The sequence below is a fragment of the Lytechinus pictus genome, chromosome 10, assembly GCF_037042905.1.
Source record: "Lytechinus pictus isolate F3 Inbred chromosome 10, Lp3.0, whole genome shotgun sequence".
Taxonomy (NCBI): domain Eukaryota; kingdom Metazoa; phylum Echinodermata; class Echinoidea; order Temnopleuroida; family Toxopneustidae; genus Lytechinus; species Lytechinus pictus.
In genome coordinates, this window is record NC_087254.1 from 35,632,792 (window position 1) to 35,654,065 (window position 21,274).

The 21,274-nt window shown below is 37.0% G+C and overlaps 1 protein-coding gene across 2 annotated transcripts; it reads left to right on the top strand.

The window, feature by feature from the left end:
• Window positions 1–1,018: 1,018 nt before the first annotated feature.
• On the top strand, window positions 1,019–21,002 carry LOC129269552 (mitotic spindle assembly checkpoint protein MAD1-like). Of its 2 annotated transcripts, none has more exons than XM_064105971.1 (16): window positions 1,019–1,290; window positions 3,827–3,925; window positions 4,654–4,820; window positions 5,522–5,704; window positions 7,143–7,195; window positions 8,116–8,187; window positions 8,717–8,798; window positions 9,983–10,113; window positions 11,118–11,294; window positions 12,155–12,241; window positions 13,168–13,312; window positions 14,099–14,296; window positions 14,756–14,953; window positions 15,840–16,056; window positions 17,224–17,414; window positions 18,715–21,002. In XM_064105971.1, the coding sequence occupies exons 2-16, from the start codon at window positions 3,850–3,852 to the stop codon at window positions 18,868–18,870; spliced, it is 2,133 nt and encodes a 710-aa protein (XP_063962041.1). In that variant the 5' UTR covers window positions 1,019–1,290; window positions 3,827–3,849; the 3' UTR covers window positions 18,871–21,002. The 2 variants fall into 2 exon arrangements, with proteins under 2 accessions (XP_063962041.1, XP_063962042.1); XM_064105972.1 differs by having other exon boundaries at window positions 1,067–1,290; window positions 3,831–3,925.
• Window positions 21,003–21,274: the final 272 nt, after the last annotated feature.

Here is a 21,274-nt window from a genome sequence, read left to right on the forward strand (position 1 = left end):
ATGGTAAATCGCTAAATGAAATGGCCTATCAAGATCATCGTTGTAATAAGCGCACTTTGTCTTTGTTCGGTCTGTAGACTCACTATGAACCAATCAGAATTGTTCTTTCAAATTAGCTATTAATCAGTAACCTTTTTGGGCGAGCCCTATATAGGAGGTGGAGATCTGGAGAGCGTTTCATGAAAGGACTTTATCCGACAAGTCCTGTTTTATCCGACTATTACTATAGTAATAGTACCTCTTAGCCAATCAGAATCAGGGAAAGTTGTCAGATCTGACAACTTGTCGGACAAAAATGTTGATGAAACGCTCCCCTGGTCCTTGTTTTCGTCTTTTGGGGGCAAAAAAAAAGAGGGAAAAAAATGAAGTGCCATCACCGGTGCACGGCGTTGAAAACGCGCCAAGTTGCTATGACCTAAATGACTTGGATTAGGGTCAGATGTAGCACAGAAAGAGTCAAATCTGACTTAATCGTGCCGCTGTTAGAGGGAAGTTGCTTTCTCCATTTAAATCCCAACAGACTGGCCATACTCCTCCACCCAAGCCCCCATGCCCCCAACGCCAATTTTGAAAATAAATGCGCTATTGTTTCCTAGCTTATAATAAATCAAGACAAGGGGACAATTTGAAGCCTCTGTATGTATTGATTGGTTGACTTGTAAAGCAGGTTGATTATTCTGAACAAGACTCTCGTAAGTTTATAGTATTATCACCATAATCTTCATTTAATAAAGAGAGCTAATATATTATCGTACTCATTAGTTTATTTCTGTTTTATTAGCAGTGAATTTTAGAAACCCCCCCGCCCCCCCCCCCAATAAAAAACAAATCCTCATATCAATTCTTATATAAGCTGGTAAATAATTGTCAGTGCTTAATGTCATCAATGATTTAATTCACTTTTAGATGGCATAACGGCTAGCTGGATTTAATCATATGAATATTTTGTTGAGAAAGAAATATAGGCCTACTTACGCGAAATTATTTTTTTTTCCAACCACACTGCAGCTGCAGCAGCTGCTTTTGTCGATTCAGAAGTCGAGCGCCCTCTATTTTTGGAGTACCGGACAGCGATCAGTAATTTGTTTTTGTGCATGCATGCTGAGTTCCCGGGTGCTCGACAAGCCCAACGGTTATAGCGGATCTACAGTTGGCTAGACGCCGTGTTTGCCCCGCACCCGTTGTGCAGCAAGCCGCTCATGAAAGTAGCCGAATGAGAAAGCAACCTGGTTATTTGTTGTTTGTACACAGCATGAGAGGAACTCTTCCCTTTTGATTTTCCTGTGACGTGTGAGTAGACGCAAAGTCAAGGCGGGAGGAAGTTAGGCCTATTTCGGTAGGCCCTTCGGCTTCGTTAGAATAAAAATTTAAAAAATAGGGCATAACTTTTTTGGGTCTTCAATGTTCAAATTTCAATTCAATTTCAATCTTCATTCAGGTCTTAACTAGCCAGGCGGCTTCTAGAGAGTAAAAATCATTTACTAACGTAAGGTTACTCTCATACGAAGCCAGGCCTTCTATCCCATAGACCCACACAATGGAAGCCAAAACCTGAAACTTTCACCCCCGAGATTTCTACTTTCCTTCTAAAACAAAAGATCTAGGCTAGCTCTAAATCATGTAGTGTACATGGGATAAAACTTCATTTCCGACATTTCTACGCTCTCATTGTTATTTTTAAAACAAGAATTCATTAAAAAAATGAAAAAATATTGTGAAAAGACGGAAGAGACTTGCCCGATGTTTACGCCGCCATCTTGTTTCTTATTGTACTTCCCCAACGTTACGCGACGCTCGCGTCCGTAATGTTGGGGAAGTACAATAAGAAACAAGATGGCGGCGTAAACATCGGGCAATTCTTTTCACAATATTTTTTCATTTTTTTAATGAATTTTTGTTTTAAAAATAACAACGAGAGCGTAGAAATGTCGGAAATGAAGTTTTATCCCATGTATGATGGGGGGACCTAAAGCTACGCACTTTGTTTCCAAACGATAAAAACTATGCCAATTGTAATATTTGAACAATTATTTTTCACTAATTTGTAATAAATATTCTAAATATCCTTAACCAAGAAGAAAATATCACAAAACTCACTAATACGAAAATCCCGCCGTGTTTTCCGAACACCTCTTAATTTCGCCGCCCGATGTAGAAGGGGTCCTAAAGCTATGACTCAATTTATCATGCAAAGAAATAGTATTTCCTGTGCCTCAATTTCTAAAATATGTCCGTATTATTATAGGAAAATATGAAATCAAAGTGAATATAACTCCGAAATTCCAAACATTTGCTGGTTTTCTCTGCATTTAAGGATTTATTGCAGCCTCTGTAGAAAAATTGAATAGGGATCGTTCGTCACAGCTTCACACACAGAGCTAGAGTGCGCATTTATTTTGCCATTGGAATTGCATGCGCGATGAGTGGTGCGTAGCTTTAGGACCCGCGTAGCTTTAGGACCCCCAACCATACATGATTTAGAGCTAGATCTTTTAGAAGGAAAGTAGAAATCTCGGGGGTGAAAGTTTCAGGTTTTGGCTTCCTTAGCTTTGTGTGGGTCTATGAGATAGAAGCCCTGGCTTCGTATGAGAGTAACCTTACATTAGTAAATGATTTTACTCTCTAGAAGCCGCTTGGCTAGTCTTAACTCTTACTTAGAGTCTAGACTCTTGGCCTTGGGCTTCCTCAAGATAGTGATGCTCGTGTAACGTTAACACTCAGAATTAGGTTCCACTCCACTTCACTGGAGTGGAACCGACACGAATATCACTTGAGGTAAAAAACTTAGATCTAGGCTTAACAACTGTCATGACTGTTGACTGTTGTTAGTGTAAATGTTGGAAATTAAGTTGTATTCCATTATACCATATTACCAGGCATTAACATGATTTAGATCTAAAGTTAGATATAGCCTTCTAGGCTTAACTGTTGTATAGTAAACTAATACTTGCAATACCGTACGTGTGAGTGGGGCTAGAGTTAGCCTTGAGGTGAGGACTCCATAATGTTTTTTTAATATTTTGACATATATTTCTTCATTATGGAGCCTTGACACTCTTCCCATAGATGCAGAAGCGAGACCTAGACACCTAGTCTTGAGGACTCCATGATGATATTTTATTTAATATTTTGACATATATTTCTTCATCATGGAGTCTTGAACCCCCGTCCATATATAAGAGACACAAGTACACAAAGATGGATTTCCCTAGGAAATCAATAGTTAGAGGGTGAAATCGGTTTGTAGGGTCGAATTTTATTTATCTATGAACCTTCAGGTGCCTAATGCGTATAAAGGGATAAAAATTATTTCACTATAAATGGTAAAAATGAGACGTTTCTTACCAGACCCGATCTCCTGTAGATCGCTCGATCCGTTTGTCAACAAAGCAAAGACAATAGACCTGACCCTTGAACCGCTTCGTGATGACGTACATCCGACTAGCGATGCCGTTTTGAAGAACAATTTATAGATAAAAATTATTATTTAACAAATACTAAAATTTAATACGTGATATTATAAATAATAAAAAAAATGTAATGATAATAATTATAATCACGTATTTCCTCAACTTTTGTTGATCTTATTCTTTCATCTTCCTGCTTTCAGACAAGTTTACTTGTCCAAAGATTTCATTCTCCTTTTAAAAGCCATTGGACATTGAGCCAGCATATATGTGGGTTCTGATTGGCTTGGGTCTGTAGGAAATGCTTGCATGTCATGCTCTAGTAGAGTTAGTCCCCAATGCAATACATAAAGCTCATTCATAGATTAAATACTCTTATTCATTGCATTTGGTAAAATAAAGTTTTCTTATATTTTCAGATAGGATAGTGGTTGAAGACAAGATGCAGAGCCCAGAAGACAACACGATGGTTGTGAGGATGATGGGGGACTTTGATCGCTTTATTGCGAAGGATATAGGTGAGTATCAGCTGAACTTACCTTTTCAGTCGGTATAGTGCATTTGTAATTATTTCATAGCTAAAAGGATTCTCAGAAATACAGTAGAGTAACTAAGAGCCACAAACAGACAGAATAAAATAATAACGCCCACGCAACTGCATTATGATTATAATGTTTACGGGCCGAGAAATTGAAGCGAGAAAAAAAAGAGAAATCCCGCTTAGAAATATTACGCTTATTTCAGTACTGACGTCCACTGATAAATCAAAACAACTCTTTGAAATGAGTTTCATTTTGCTTTTGAAATTTCCAATATCAGATATTTAGGGGTTCTTTGACTCACAATTCCTTAAGTATCGTGTAGAGCATTCAGAAAATATTCCAAAACAAGGACAAAGGCAATTTTGAAAAAAAACCAGATTTCTTTCCATAAGTCGGTGGACTGTAGCATAGCTCTACTATAGTTGATTCATTAAATATGTAGTATCATGTAACAATTTTTTTGATTGAGATAAGAAAATATAGGTCTTAAAGTGGTCAATATTCATCTTTTGTATCAATAATTTTTTTTTGCATTTTTTCTTACATGTAAGTCCACCTGTTTCAACAGAAAAAATTATCGGTTGTCACTGGTCAATAAAATGTTATGACTTGGCCCTTATGACGAGTGACAATGTCAACATTAAACGTCATATCAGTCAATCAACTTTGAAATATGATTACTTGAAAATATATATCTCGTTCAGAAAAGCGAAAGAGAGAGCAGCACGTGAGAGAGCGTGAAGGTGATTTGTTGACAGCTCACGGTCGTATCGCCAAGCTAGAGACGGAGATGGAGATGATGAAAGCCAGTACAAAAAAAGCAAGATTGGAGGCGGATGAAGATGTCCAGAAACTCAAACAAAAATTACAGGTAGGTAAATGATAATAATGATAAAATCCAGTTCTTATATCACATCTCTATGTGCTTCCAAAGGGGTGAAGCTTGGATATTATTACACCAGCAAGCCTTTTACAGCGCACAGGCATTTGGAGGAACTGATTCTTACAGTACCAGGTAACAATTTATCTCACCTAGGTTGAATGAAGCACATTGTGGATCATTCTCTTGCTGAAGGATTTACGTCATGGTTTGGATTCGACCCTGTTTCAAAGTCCGGAGACTAATCCACTGGGTCATAATGCTTTACCAATGATATATTTTTAGGGCGGGGCAACTTTTTATATTAGAACGCTCATGGGGGAAGAAGGGCGCGACATATCTCCAAGTCCAATGAAAGAGCCATCACGGCCAGTTAAAAGAGCATTCGTAGCCAGGGCAATTTGATGGCCTCATGTCAATGGCTCATTGAATGCACTGCTCAGACTGGTTGATAAGCTCCAAGAATCCTGTTTCTTCATGCCTGTTAGTGAGCACCCTGACAGAGTCTGAGTGATGTCTTTAAGAAGAATATTGCTCACTATCTTTCGCTAATAATCTTTGCATTTCAGCATAGCTGAAACTATTGGGAATCGACTTTAGTCAATTTATCTAGTATACCTCTCCTCCTTCCTCCATTTATTATCTTATTTCATTTCATTGTTTATACGTGACTGCACCTCTAAATTACACAGATGAAAACTGACACAGTTTCAGAGTTACAGTGTCAACTTGAATTCATCCTGAAGCACGAGAATCAACTCAAGCGTGACTTGGAGGAAGAGAAGAGCAGCAAAGCTGTGATGAGGACACAATTCAACGATCAGATTCAAGATTTGAGAGAGAAGAAACTCAAAGTGGAGACTGTGTTACAGGAAGTAAGTTTGAACCCTGTGGGCCATACTCTGAAGCCCGGTTGAACTGCTCTATCTGTGTGCCATGGTATTACCTGTGTGCAGATACATGTATAATGAGTCTTGGCTAATGCTGGGAGTTGGGTCGGGCTGGAACTTGGTGACCGGCGAGTTGTGGGGATTTCCCTGGGCCAAACCGTTGATAGCTAAAACAGCAAGGATCGGAAGCTGATGATGTGTCTTGGAAAAACACCAAATAATCAGCTAGATAATGTGAACCATTTTACCTAGTAATTGATTAACTGAGCTCAGATTTATCCTAAATATCTAACTTAATTGATCCTTAACCTGGATTTTAGCCATATTGAGCATCAGAAATTTGGGTTTGATCTCAACAATTCTCAGTCACACTTAGCCTTTGCCATAATTTCGAAATGGACTGAAGTTACCAACAAAAATTATGTGAACAGACGGGTAGGACTTTCAGCCCATTTTAAAACTAGTATAGATCTATGACGGATGTTACAGGTTCAAGTGAAGATGTCTGATTGAGAATTCGAGCGATGACATCAAGACTGAAATCAAAATAAAGCTGTTCCCGATGCTGGATGTGGCTGAAAAATCAGGTTAATGATAGATTAGATACTTTGAAAGAAATTCAGACAAAAATTGAGATGAAATTAGTTTGCTAACATTGCCAGGTGCAGAAGTGCGCTAGCACCATACATCAGAGGGTAGATATAGGCAGCAGGCCAGGCAGTGTGCGATTGTGCAGTGGCTCTGAGTTTTGGGCCAATCCTGGACCCGGAAATAAATTTTTCTAAACCTCCCAGTCCAGGTTCAAGCCAGGTTTTCCTTCTGAGCCCCAACATTAGTCTCAGCACATCATTCTGTTCTATTATCTTGATTATTCAACCTTGTAATTTATCAGGTGTTTAATTGTTAAATTTGAAAATATTATTCTTTTGTGAAAATAAATTGTTGTCAATTGTTGGTTAAAATTTGAAGTATTTGCATCTCATTGTATGAATGGTGGTGAATATATGTATTGTGAAATGTGAGAATTCCAACATGTCATTCTGCTATTTGTTGTCTGTTAATAAAAGAGCAATATGGCAATAATCGATTGCAAAAATGATGCCAGTCTTTACTTATCTCTCAATTTTTTCTGATATTGTCCTTCCTCTACCCAAAGTTGGCATTTGGTGGCAATATGTTATGAAATTTTCTGCAAAAAATGTGATTTTATATGACATCACTAAAAAGGACTTGCAATACTCTTATCAGAAAATGTAAAAAAAAAAAACACCCCAAAACCCAAACTGTATTTTGTGATAATATCAACCATACTTCCCTTTTACTTGCAGAACAGCAAATTGTCGTTTTTATCTTCAGTTTATACTGTGTAACTAACCTAATGCTTTCCTTATGAAATCTTGCCAACTTTGTTTCTTGTTTACAGCAACAGTTCAGTAGTCGTGATACCATCTCCAAACTTTCCAATGATCTTACAAAGTAAGATATATTTCTTGTTTGATTAGAATGGCTGAATGTTTTGATTGAATGTCTAAATATCCAAATGAATGTCCAAATGGGTTATTTTATATATATATATATATATATATGTAATAGTGGCAATAACTATAATGTGTTTTGGACTTGTTAAGAGCTAAGGCTGGTGGGCTTTTATTGTGGGTATATCAGCAGGAGTAGTGGTATTACACTGGCAAGAAGATGCAAATTTAAGTTGAGTTTTTTTTAACTAGCATGGCCAGTCCCTTGCAGGAAGAATATTGAGATGATAACAGATACAAGAACTTCCAAAAATTATATCTTTAAGTTCTATTTAGAACTTGCAAAACCCAGTGGTGTATGAATTCAAAAATTTGAAAAATGGAGATAGAAGATGATTAATGTTGCTATCCTCAGGAGAACAACCTGAGGCACAATATTGAACGTCTTTGATTTGGAGCATGGAGCCGCTGTTATAATAGAAAGAATTAAGTAGACTTGCGGAAGAGATAAATCTCTGGGAATTCATAATTCTCTTATAAATAATGCACAGTTCTTGTATAGCACATATCGCTTATGATGGATCTATTCGCGTCCAAAGGACTCTGTGACTATTACCCTGGCTTTAGTCCCGCTGCTTTTGACAGCATGCTAGCATTTTGAGGAATGAATCCTGCCAGTACCTCACTTGAGTTTAGTGCAGTTCAGTGTTGATGAATAATTCATTGAAGGAAATTAATGCCATGGCTGGGATTCATACCCATAACCATCTGATTAAAAGGCAGTAGACCATGAAAATGAATATTCAGTCTTTTCTTATGACACATTCAAATAAAAAAAAATTCACAAAAATTGCTAAGACTTTGTAGATTTTGAAGATTGCAGTCATGAATGTTACTGGATTTTTGTTGTTTTTGTTTCAGGAAAGATGCAGAGATGAAGCTCTTACAGACTGATTTAGAAGAAGCTACAACACAAATGAGATACCATATGAAGTAAGTGCTCTTATTTCATCAAAGCATTCAAGGTGGGCAGTTTAAGGAGGGGTGGCCAAAGATGTCATGGATGAATCAAGTGAAGGAGGAGAGTAGGAGGGTTGGGTTGAGGGTGGATGATGCACTGACTGAATCATGCAAGGTGGAGGGAAGGGGTTCATGTGAGTTGAATCTAGCCGCCCTCTTTCAATGTGAGCAAAACCATATTCAAAACTTTGGACTCCTCTCTTGACTGCTTATGATACATTGTGCATACAAACGTTTTATTCAAAGCTATTTTCAGGCGAACAAATTTACAGTGAAACCGAGATATAAACACCCCCCACCCCCGGATAAAAAAAGCAGTCTTCATAAGCAGGGGGTCCAAATGGACAGGTTTCTGCAACAGACGTTTAATTGGAATGAGGATACCTTACAAGGAAAATCCTAGACAGGTGGCCGCTAAAGCCAGTGTAACTGTACTTGTCAATTCTCGTGAGTACATGATAGGAATCTTTGTTCAAGGTAAGATTTTCTTTTTCTACTTTAGGAGAGGTCTTGGTGCAAGCAGTCAAAGGAGAGCTATAGAGGATTATAAAGCACAGCTTGTTTCTGCCCAACACAAAATACAGGTAAGTTTTGAAGCAGTTCTGTTATTCAGTTCAAATAAAGTTCATGTAGAGCAATATCTGCAAGTGTCTTTGTAATTGTCTTTGTAATTCTGATTTGAGCATTATAAGTTGTGTATGAATTGTTACATGGCATGACAAAGACAGATCAAGGATTGACCGGGGGGCACTTTAAAAAAGATAGAAGGTTATCATTACTTCTGAGACCATTTTCTTGTGAAAAAAGAAAGCGTAGGCAAGACTGCCCCCATCTTTCAAGCAAAACAAAAAATATTCTCTTAACCCTAACTCTCCCGGGGTATTTTGATTCTTGTCCTTCCCGGGGGGGGGCCATTATGGCCCCCCCTTAAGATCTCGGCCGCCGATCGCGCGAGCGATGCAAAAATTTGCACGCTGGTAGTGTGCGATGTAATCTACAAGGCTGTATGGTAAAATTTTCCAAAATAATGAGATTTTATTTTATATGAATTAATTATGCTAATTTATGCATAAATCATACTTTTTGCTCTAATTCACTAAATAAAGCTCCTAGAGTGCTAATTTTTGGTAAAAATATTCTTTGTAGCATTCTTAGCAATCGCATTAAAAAAAAACTTCAGTTTGGAAATCAATTTCTTATGTATTTTATTGTTTTATGAATTTCTTATGTATTTCTTTGTTTTTTTACTTTTTGTTTTTTATTGTTTTATCAATGGAAATTGTTCCAGACTTAATTCTGATCATAAACAAGGCAAAATAAATTAAGTTTAATCAGTAAAAGTAGAAATAATGATACATTTATGAATTTTGGCTAAATACACAATTTGCATTGGATTTGTACATGAAATCACGTTTATGAGCAATTTTGGGTCTGACATGCACTTATATAATGTTGCGTAATGTCGTAACCGTGTACCCGGGCGTCACAAATTTGGGCTCAAAATTTGCGCGAGACTTGAAAGTAAAAAGTCAGTGAGCGGCGAGGTCAAAAAATTTTGCGCAGCAGATATATCGCGAAAATTGTCGAGGGGGGGGCCATAATGGCCCCCCCCCGGGAGAATTAGGGTTAAGCACAAAAAACCTTTGTTCAGTAGTTAAGAACTCTGTTCTATAATACATTGATATTTTTTCATGATTGTTGCATTTATGTTTTGACTGTGTACATTAATGCATCAATATTTTTCATGATTATTGTGTTTATGTCATAGATTCTTGAGCAGCAGGTTGAAGCCCAGAAAGACAGTGCTGTGGTGGCCAGAGCCGTTCAGAGTGATGTTCAGAAAGTTGGTAAACTCGAACAAGAAAATACAAAACTGAAACAGGAAAATGCTTATTACAGGTGACTTATATCTCTTTATTAACTTGTAATAGCGTAATATCTTTCTTCTAATATAAGTTAAAATGGACAGTAGTCATGTGTGCATGCCATCTGGAAGTGTCGTGGTGCAGTGGTTCTGACTTTTGCCTTGTAATTAGAGGGTTGTGTGTTTGAATGCCACTGCTGCCTAGTGTCTTTTGGCAAGGCGTAAATCCACAGCACTTTCGACCAAGGTGTTAAATGGGTACCCAGTATAATTGGAAAACCTTTGTAGTATGCCCAGCTATTAAATTTTGGAATCCATTAAGACCCATTTTCTTTAACAAATCACATTTTACATAAAATATGAAAGTTCCAAGAAGTAAAATTATTTCATTTAAAGTTGGCATAATGCTAGAAATACTAAAATCATAATTACACTTTGCAGCAAGCCTTTTGATTGGAGCAGCCGATGATGACATCATTTTGATATGGAATTGAATTTGCTTTTAAGTTTAGAGCATAGCTAAAAATGGATTCGAATTTCGATTTCAGTATTTGTACTGCTATTCAGAGAACTTTGATCTTTAGGATTTTTGTAGGTTGAAATGTCAATGCTATGACAATTTGAAAAATCGCAATGTATCATATAGTGTACGCTATGTTTTAGATAAAGGGGTTTGAATCGAAGCCTCTGAGAGCAGAAGAAAATGTACTTGGCTTGTTTTTTCTCAGTGAATATAGCTTATTTTGACAATGCAGGTTTACTTTGTAACAGAGAAACCTTTGAGAATAACCATTTACTGAAGGAAAAGACAAAGGGTTAGAATCAAGATGCTGATAGTAGAAGACAGATCAAGTCAGCCTTTTTTCAGTAAAATTTAGCTCAATTTGACATTGCATTTTTTTACAGAAATTTGTGAGTATAACAGCTGAAGATGAGTGGGCTCGAAGCAAAGCTTCTGAGAGCAGAAGAAAGGTCTACTCAGCTTGTTCTTTTTTCTGTGAATTCATCTTATTTTGACATTGGATGATTTTTTTTCCAGAGAAACTTGTGAGAATAACAGTTTACTGAAGGAAAAGGTGAGTGGGCTAGAAGCTAAGTTGGTGAGAGCAGAAGAAAGATCTACTCAATTCGCTGAGCTTCAGGTTGAGAATGAAGATTTAAAAGCTAGACTTCATCGCTGGGAATCCATCAGTGGTGACCAATCTTCAAGGCCAAAGTAAGCTCCTAACTTTAAAGTTTAGGGACCCCGTTTCATGAAATATTGTAACTTTGCTATTATGGTAACTTCCGCAGTATACTTGATTGTGATTGGCTGCTGAGCCCTGTGGCCATGGTAGCTGCCAGAATGGCAAAGTGAACATGATTGTAACTCCTAATGAAAACGAGCACCAATACTTGCATGTACCTGATAATGATAGTAGTGGTGGTGGTGGTGGTGGTGGTGGTAGTAGTGGTAGTGGTAGTGGTAGTAGTAGTGGTGGTGGTAGTGGTGGTGGTGGTGGTGGTGGTAGTGGTAGTAGTGGTAGTGGTAGTGGTAGTAGTAGTAGTGGTGGTGGTGGTGGTGGTGGTAGTAGTGGTGGAGGAGGAGGTGGTGGTGGTGGTGATGATGATGACGATGATGATGTTAATTATGATAAGAAAATAATAATATGTTACATATGTATAATTCTTTTCTCTCCTGTGAGACTGATCATCACCACATTGCTTCAGTTCATATTTGGGATGAAGATTTTAATATGATCTACTCATAAAATGAAAGATTCAAATTAAATGTGCTTACAAGAACAATGTTCCTCCTAAACTATTGATGATTTTTTTATTTTTTTATTGATTATTGTAATTACCAAATACAAGTTAGATTTTCTAAGTCAAATCAGTTGTGACCACCAACAGCTGTTAGACTTTGACAAGAAAAGATATATAACATGTTTTGCATAATCTGGTCTAAAAGATTGCTTCAACTTAGCCAAATATTTGACTTATGCAAGTATCCATTTAACACTGACCCCCAAAATGTGGAGATGATAAATTGGACCTGCTGTTAAGTTTTCAATTTCCATGTGTTATTTTCTGAAGATCACCTTCGGAGATGGTCCAGCAGATATCAGAATTACAGAGGGGGCAGGTGAGCTTATTGGAACAGCAAGGCCAGTACATGGCAAGGTAAGTACCACATGTACCTTGTGTTTCATTAATACTTTCTTAACCCATTGCCTACAGGAACATTGTTAGTCCTATGCAAAGCCTCTGATAATTACAGAATTCAGTAGTCGATGGGTTTAGGGAAAATAACTGAAAAGCAGGTCAATGACCCGTTTGATCGGCCACAAGCGAGTGGAAAGATTTTAGGACATTATTACTAATTCATTGTGGAGCGTCGTGGCGCAGTGGATTAGTCTCCAGACTTTGAAACAGAGGGTCGTGGGTTCAAATCCCAGCCATGGCGTAATTTCCTTCAGCAAGGAATTCGTCCACAGTGTGCTGCACTCGACCCAGGTGAGGTAAATGGATACCGGTAGGAAGTAATTCCTCAAAAAGCTGTGTGCACCTGAATAGGTAGCCTAGCCGGGTAATAATAATAGCAGGGCACGCTGGGAGAACAGTTTTCGGAACTGAAGTGGCTACCCTGGGTAAATATACCGTTATTATTATTATTATTATATATTGCAAATGGGAACATGGTGTGAAAATCGAATATATCCCTTATAATCCTGTTGTCAAAGTTGTATCAAAGTTGTATAAAGCGGGCATTAACTGACCCCCCCCCCCCCCAATTCACCTTAAACGATGCACCATATTCCTTAATTTTTATGGTTTGCTCTCATTATGTAGCCATGACAGGGCTAGAATCATTCTTTAAATGTGATGTTATGTATGAGAGCATAAAAGTGGGACACTATTTCTCTGAAAATTCATTGAGTACTTTGGTCATTATTATTATTTTTTTATATATCAATTTCCTTTATAGTCTTGTGGATGATTGTGGATTTCCAAACAACAATATCTTGAACTTATTTAATCTTTAATTAATTCACAATCTCTGATTAACTTTCAATATTTGATTAATCCTTAATCTGTTTTTCACTCAGTTCTCATTCTCATGAAGAAGCATACAAAGCAACGAAGGAAGATCTCAAATCAATGCAGCAGCAACTTGTAAAACAACAGGTACAAAACAAACAACAAGAAGATCTAGTCAAGAGACTTCAGAGGAGACTACTCATGCTAACCAAGGTCAGTGTAGTTGTGGCATCAGTCACCGTCATGGTTTAGTGGTTCAGACTCTTGCCTTTCAATCAGAGGGTCATGCATTTGAATCCTGCTTCAGTCATTTTATTTCTTTCAGCAAGAAATACATTGACTGCACTCAACCCAGGTGAGGTTATTGGGGACCTGGCTGGATTTTTTTCCTTGACGCTTTAGCATCTACATGTCAGCAGAGCTGTAACCTTGATAATAAAGTGTAGTGAACATATACAGTGGTGCTAAAAAGTTAGTGTTCAAGTTCTGCGATGTTAATATAGATATTCAATTGTGAAGTCAGGTGATAAAATATTATACATTCAATAAAGTTTGTTTCTCTGGGCTCGTCGGACACTGTAGTGTTGTTGTCTACATTCAACACTCAGCATGAAGGGGTGCATTTTGTGGTGGGGTTTACCAACTTCTAGTACCACTGTATGTGCAGACACCAGGTGGTTGGAACTATGATTCCGAAGTTTCGCCGGAATGAGAGTATTTTCCTGGTGGGGGCGCAGCTCCAAAGGAAAATTGTAGCATTCTCATCACTGAGGGGACCATAGTTTCACCAAACCTTTGATTCAAGGCCGGATATATTTGGTTTATATCCGTCATCTGTATTAAATACATGTACAACAAATAGGAAATGTAATTGAATGAATATCAATGAGGCATCTCAGTAACAAGGAATCCCAGCAAAATGAGTATAAAATTCTTCTAGTTCATGTTATGATTGATGATTTGAGTGATGATAACTCTAAATGGGTTTTTCTTTGTCAGGAGCGTGATGGTATGAGGCAGATCTTGAACTCTTACGACGCAGAAGTGACCCATTCAGGTTTTGAATTACAAGCTAATACAAGATTAAAGCAAGCTGAAGAGACTGTTCAGATGTGTCATCATCAGATTCAGCAACTAGATACAGCTCTAACAAAAAGCAAAGAGGAGGGTGGGCAGTATAGACTACAAGTCAAACAGGTTTGAAAACTTCTTTCTCTGGAGATGATGATTCATATCTTAAAATAGAATTCATTCGTGTTTTCAAATTTTTTATCAAATTCTCTAAAATTATGTAAATTTTTTAACCAATTCAAACGAGCATGTCTCCATGACCAAACTCATCTAAACATGGCTCTCCTTTCATTGTAATGATGACTCTCATCCCCTTCTCTCTCTGTTGGATATCATTTTTAATTATGTTATGTCTGTATCCATTTTGTGCAAATTCGACATGTATTGATTTTATTATGGGGCCAATATTTACAAGCAATTATGCTTCCTTGACCCCTCCATATCCAAATGATTTTGTACATGTATATACAGCATATATTTGTTAATGGTGGAAAATAAAGTTGAATTAGATTATAATGTCAAATATCTGCTGAAATGTGCAGGCTCATCAAAAAATGTTAGCATTCTGCATTTGTAAATTTACAGCTGGAGCTTGAATTGGCTCACTTGAAGGATGAACTGACGATGACCAAGGAATCTCTTTCTAAGACTGGATCTGGAGGAACAACATCTGATTCAGAGGAAGAACTGAAGAAGAGAGTGGAGGAGCTGGAAGAGGAGTGTAAGAAACTCGCTGAGAGGAACGAGAGCCTGGAACTTCATTTAGAAAGGAGTGCACTGAAGGTAAACTAAACAAAAAGAAAGGTAAAGAAGGAAAAGTAAGATGAAATGAAAGAACAGAAATGTGAAAGGAGATACTGTAGATAGAGAGCCAGAAAGAGAGAGGATCCAAGAAATTTCATTTCCAAGCGCTATCAACCCTGTATCGCTCGATAATCTCTCTTACATGAATGTAACGTTTCACCTCCGCAGGCAAGCCTGAGCGTTGAGCCAGGGTTAGACGATAAACAGCAGTTGTGATATTACGTAAGAGCAGCTCTGCCTGTAGTAGGCCCTTCAAAATGAAATTATTGTATTCAATATTTGATCAAGTTTTCAAAGGCATATTGTATTTTGAAATCCAATGTTAAATTGTTTTCAATTTTGAACAAAGAAAATCAGTCTAAAAAAAAGGAAATTATTAAAGAGAATAAAAATGACGGATGCGTTGGCGAGCTGCAGAGTTTGCTGGAATTGTCATGCTGCGTATGCAAGAAAGAAAGAAAGAAAAACATTGAAAGAAACAAGAAAACAAAAAGAAAGGTAAAGAAGGAAAAGTAAGAGGAAATGAAAGGAAAATGAAAACATCAAAAGGAGATATATATATAGAGAGAGAGAGAACTTTAGGAGGTGTAGAAAAGGGGAACGAGAAAAGAAAAAAAAAGGAAAGAAAGCTGAAGTAAGGCGAAGAATACACGCATCCAGTTTCGTATACAACGTTTTGTTTTCGTTTAGTTCCCTTTGTACCCATCGAGGTCAAGAAATGCCTGTTTAGATTCTTAAATAAACTGGCCGGGGTGAGTTAGGTTTTTCATGGTTGGAAACTGGGGTATACATCTATCTCCTCTAATGATAATTTTGCATCATGAAAACAGAATTTAAAATGTGCATTCACATTCCCCTTTTACAGGGAGACTATGATCCGACAAAGACCAAGATAGTTACATTCAGCATGAATCCTGCAGCCATGGCAAAGAAAAAGAGAGGGGAAGAACTGGAGAGATTAAGAGCAGAATGTGAGACCTTGAGACAACGTGTGAGGGTTCTGGAGGAATCGTCAGGAGAAGGCACTTCTACTGAGACCGTAGCTAATCGCATCAGGGAAGAACAGACTAGAGCAGTTCAAGGTAGGTTCTCTACCCTTGGATCGGGGGGGGTGTTATATGAAAATTGTCATTGCTGACAATTTCAGGAGGATGCACTTCTAATGATATCATAACAAATCAAATCAGGAAAGAACAGACTAGAACAGTTTGGTTCTCTATCGTCAGATCAGGAGATCTTTCATGAAGTTTGTCAGCTCTGACAATTTTAGGAGAAGGTACTTTTAGTGAGACTGTAGCCAATCGCATCAGGGAAGAACAGACTAGAGCAGTATAAGGTTGGTTCTGTACCCTCAAATCAGGGTGGTGTCATGAAAGTTATCAGCTCTGACAATTTCAGGAGAGGTTACTTCTAGTGAGACTGTAGCCAATCAGATAAAGGTAAAACAGACTAGAGCAGTATAAGGTTGGTTCTGTACCCTCAAATCAGGGTGGTGTCATGAAAGGTGTAAGTTCTAACAATTTCAGGAGAAGGCACTTCTAGTGAGATCGTAACAAATCGGATCAGGGTAGAACAGACTAGAGCAGTTCAAGGTAGGTGCTGTACCATCAGATCAGGGGTGTTTGTGAAAGTTGTCAGCTCTAACATTTTCAGTGGAATCCTTGGCTTTGATTGGCTTTATAGAAGCACCCATCTCTGGCTGTTACTATGAGAAAGACAACTTGTCAGTGTTTACGGAGTTTCCTGAAATTGTGCCAAGGAAAGCATCTTAAGCGATTGTTACTGATATCCACTGACAAGTTTTAAAAACTGCTGTGATCCTTGTTTCTGGTTGGCCGAGAACTAAAAAATAATAAAACTGGAAACTTCTTTTGTTTGAGTGCATCATAAATTGGGAGAAAGTATGGATTGTCTATGGAAAAGGTAACACTGTAACGAAGGCTTAAATAAAAACGAGAAGAATTTATGATTTCTATATTTCTGGGAAGCTTGTTCCATATATGAAGGACTGCATGTTGAAATGTTATTGTGGATACATTGAGAGGGGGACAAACAACTGTCTTTATGCATTTTTCAACAAGGTAGTTCCAGGTAAACTTGCCTATAAAGTTGACCCACCATAAGGTAAATTATGATGTGCTGTATGATTCCTCTCCCAAGTTTGAATTTCTGTGGTCTAAAAAGATTTGGCTTAGGCAAAATTACCTGTATACTTGAATAATACATTTGCCAATATCTCCTCAATGCAGATGTGAAGAAGGAGCTTGAGTTGTCGGAGTTACGTAATCAACGGCTGAAGGAGGTGTTTGCTCAGAAGATACAGGAGTTTCGTCAAGCTTGCTATCGGTTAACAGGGTACCAGATTAACAATCCTACCAGCAACCAATACAAGCTGTTATCTATGTATGCAGAGTCACCCAATGATATATTACATTTTCAGGTTTGTGAAATTCCTTCTTTCCTCTCTATCTGCCCTATACAGCTGAAATCTGCCTTTTGGGAGGAGTTTTTAGATATTTTTTTAAAACTTTTTTTGGTAATGAAGCAAGACATTGTCTAGCAGAACAACAGACAAAACAGAGAATGAAGCTTTGGTCTATATCAACACATACAATAATCTCACCACCTGATTTTTAACAAATTGTCGGCACCTTGTCAAAAGTCTTTCCTGCAGGAATTCCACAAGCCTCTTTTCATTTCCAATCGTCACATATCTTAACAGACAAAGTAATGAGGATTGCGGGAAAGCCGCTTATCATGGGATTTCTGCGAAAAGACGCGGCTTAGACTTTTGGCATGTTGCCATGATCAACTCTGTTTTTCTTTTCTTCCCGGGAATCCTCCTCACTTTAACTTTTACAAGCCCTATTTTTATTGACAGCTTTATATTCTGTAGAATTTCTTTTGTTACTTTTGTCTCTGGTGTATAGGCGACCAAGAAAAAAAGTGAAAAAGAAAGAAAAACTGGTGAATTATATTATTTCCATATATATTGTCAAATTTATCTCTTAATTTGCTTTTTATATTAAATATGTCAAAATTTGTGTTATCTCACAACTCTTTAGAAATTTTGCCCCGTATACACCATGTTTGCCCCCCTCAAAATTGTTGGCATTTTCCGCCACACTGATCTATGTGATTTATCTAAAGTTGATCTAAAACTGAGCAAACAATTTTCCATAGTATGGTCAGTAAAATTGAATTGAATCAAATTGAATCAAAACAACAGGTTATGCTTTTAAAGTAAGTTTTATACATGTATGCATTTAAAAGTACATGTTTTGATTGAAAAGACTGAGAAACAACAAAATTGTTTTCTTCTCTTATTGAATTTCTTTTTGTTTTTACCAATACATATATTTTTACATGGAATATTGTGACTGTTTGTGAATGTGTACTTTTTAAAATAAGGTTTGAGCTACCAACTAAATGAGAGCTTTTACAATTTTTGATAATTCTTGGTTACAGAGTTTGCAGCATTATTATACCACACTGATCCTGTGTTTTGACAGTCATAGTGTGTGTATTTTCAACTTCCTTCAAGAATTAAAAAAAAATCTTATATCTTAAATCTTGATTTGATTAGAGCCACTCAAAAGTAAACTAGATAATTATTGCCCACATTCAAGTTTGTCTCCTTACCTCTTTGTTTCGAGTTGGGAATTCAACTTATTATTTTCTGGAATTGGCGAACAGATTTTTAATGGTCTGTCATTGAATCAATTTGTTTACTCCCTCAGATGACACCAGCAGGTGAAATGGCATTACTAGCCAACGAATTCTCTTCATCGTTAAGTCATATGGTTGATGAATTCCTACTCCGTGGTCATAGTATTCCAGCATTCCTCAGCACGGTGACCCTTGACCTCTTCAGCCGACAGACGGTCATGACATAATCCTTCTTAAAAGCTGAGGCTAATCTCTATTTTTTATATCTTTCATTTTTCTTTATTGATTGTTATTGATTGTATAATCAACTAGTCTACAATGTAAGCTATTGCTGTTTTTATTTTTATACCTCATTTAAATGGTGGCTCTGTGTTGGAAATAATATGATTTAATAAATGAAGTAGAATCAGACAATGTGAAAATTTAATCAAAATCAGACAAGGAATAAAAAAAATAGGACATTTTACAGTTCAGCTTCATGTTTGGGTAACAATTCTGTGAAGGTCTTTATGAATATGCAATGAATGAGCTGATGTCATATGAAATAATGATTTAATGTAGAACACAAGATGACCTCATCAGCCCAGCTATTGAATGAATGTGACTTCATGTGTAGAACTTTCACAAAATCTTGCTGAACTTTAATATTCAATTACTTTATTTTTCATCAGATTTTTCAGCCTGAGTATCCCTTTAAGTCAAGTTCTCCTGAAGTCCAAGCTATGCATCTACTGTCTCAATTGTTTTTACTTATTCAAAATTTTTAGCATTCTTGTCTGGCTTTGCACCATGGTGGAAAATACATTGGTGCCAAACGTATTTTACCCCCTCTTCATAAACGATCTGCTCGTAGATTTGAAAGAATGTTCAAAGAAAGAATGGAATGAACCCTCCATGGACTATTATCTTATAACTAGTTATAACAGATTTTTGTCCATATGGCTTTGTAAAGTCAATATGAATACAATGTGTCCTAGAAAAAGAAAAACATTGTCCTTATGGCTTTGTAATGTTAATATGTATATATTGTGTCCCAGAAAAAAAAGAAACCCAGGCATTACCCCCCCCCCCAACCCAAGTCTTCCTGGGACATCAATATATCCCAGTCTTTTCAGGGTTAACAAAGAATACCAAAGAAATGCAATCTTTGCCTTAACAAATCTTGACCAATTTTTCTGCTCAATTTGGATACGACATTAAAACTCAGAGCTTTTTCAAACTCTTCTTGCTCATCTACATGTATGCGCAAACCTTTTGTATCGTCTTAGTTTAGATATCAAAGTGAATAGGAAAATGTGGAATTAATTATGTAAATAAATTACAGAAATCATATGCTAATGTTGGAAAAGTCTATCCGGAAATCCTGATTTCCTTTTTCCTAGGACACACTGGATATAGAGACGGCTCATGTAAGTTGCAAAAGAGGCATTAAAAAATGCTTTTAAGTTCAATATTGGATGTATTTTTAAATAACAGGAGGATAATGTGAATCCTTGCATGAGCGTCTTTTTCATGATTGATGGAAAGGGTTTGGTTTTAAAAACACTTAAATTTTTAGGCAGATATTAAAAGAAATAGAAATACAGACATATGATTTGGAAAATTTGATATGAAAAGTAAAATGTGATTTGTTGAATTAGAAATGCCCTCCACTTATTTTGACATCTGTGCATGTTGATCGACCTTTCGCAGACTTGAAGGTGGGGGGGGGGGCCTTATTCGTACCCCCTGTAAAGAGCGGTTTTAACAGTCAAAAAGTATTCATTTAAGCTTAGAGACACCTCATATGGGATTTCAATGTATCAATTTGCACTCTCAAATTTGGGTGTGTTAACACAATGATAGTTTTCAGCTCCTAAGAGATAATCCATTTTACAGGGTTTCCAGCTCATTAGGGAAGATTATTTTACTTTCTCCAGTCAGGGAATTTAATTAAAACCTTCAAGTCGGGGAATTTTTATTGGCCCAAAAGTTGAAAGTAGTCAGAAAGACTCTACTTTTGTTGCCTATCAAAACTATCTGATGGCAGGCTATGCAGGTTGTTGTGGAGCATCTGCAGTACAGGTTTTATTTAGCATCTCAGCATTCCTTATTATTTATATAGTAGTTTATCGTTAAATCATAAATTTCAATTACTTGTGATTGCTACTTTTTAAACGATTCTACTTATCAACACTAGAGTGTTAATTTATGATAGTGAATTTCAGTTCGTTTTCTCATGCTATGTATCGACATTTATTTTCATTTTGCTTTGTATAAATTATTTTCCTTCTGCTTGAGAAACAAGTACAGATAAACATCTTCCTTTTTGTAAGTGACCATTGTAAGATAAAATACATGTAATATGCTCTTTTATTTACATATCTTGAGGTTACATTGCATGAATTGTTTATTTTGATAATGATGGGGATGAGAGAAAGAGAGAGAATGGAAAGGGGGGGGGTGATGGCAAGAGGGAAATAGAAGAGAGAGAGAGAGAGAGAGTGATACATACAGAGGAAAAGAGGAAATTTTAGGGGGGAACAGGGAGAAAGAGCAGGAAGAATGCATGCAGACAATGGGACACTACAGAGTGAGTCAGAAAAATAAATGTTCCATCAGTTTGAAGTTGTCTTGTGTGAATTAGGAACA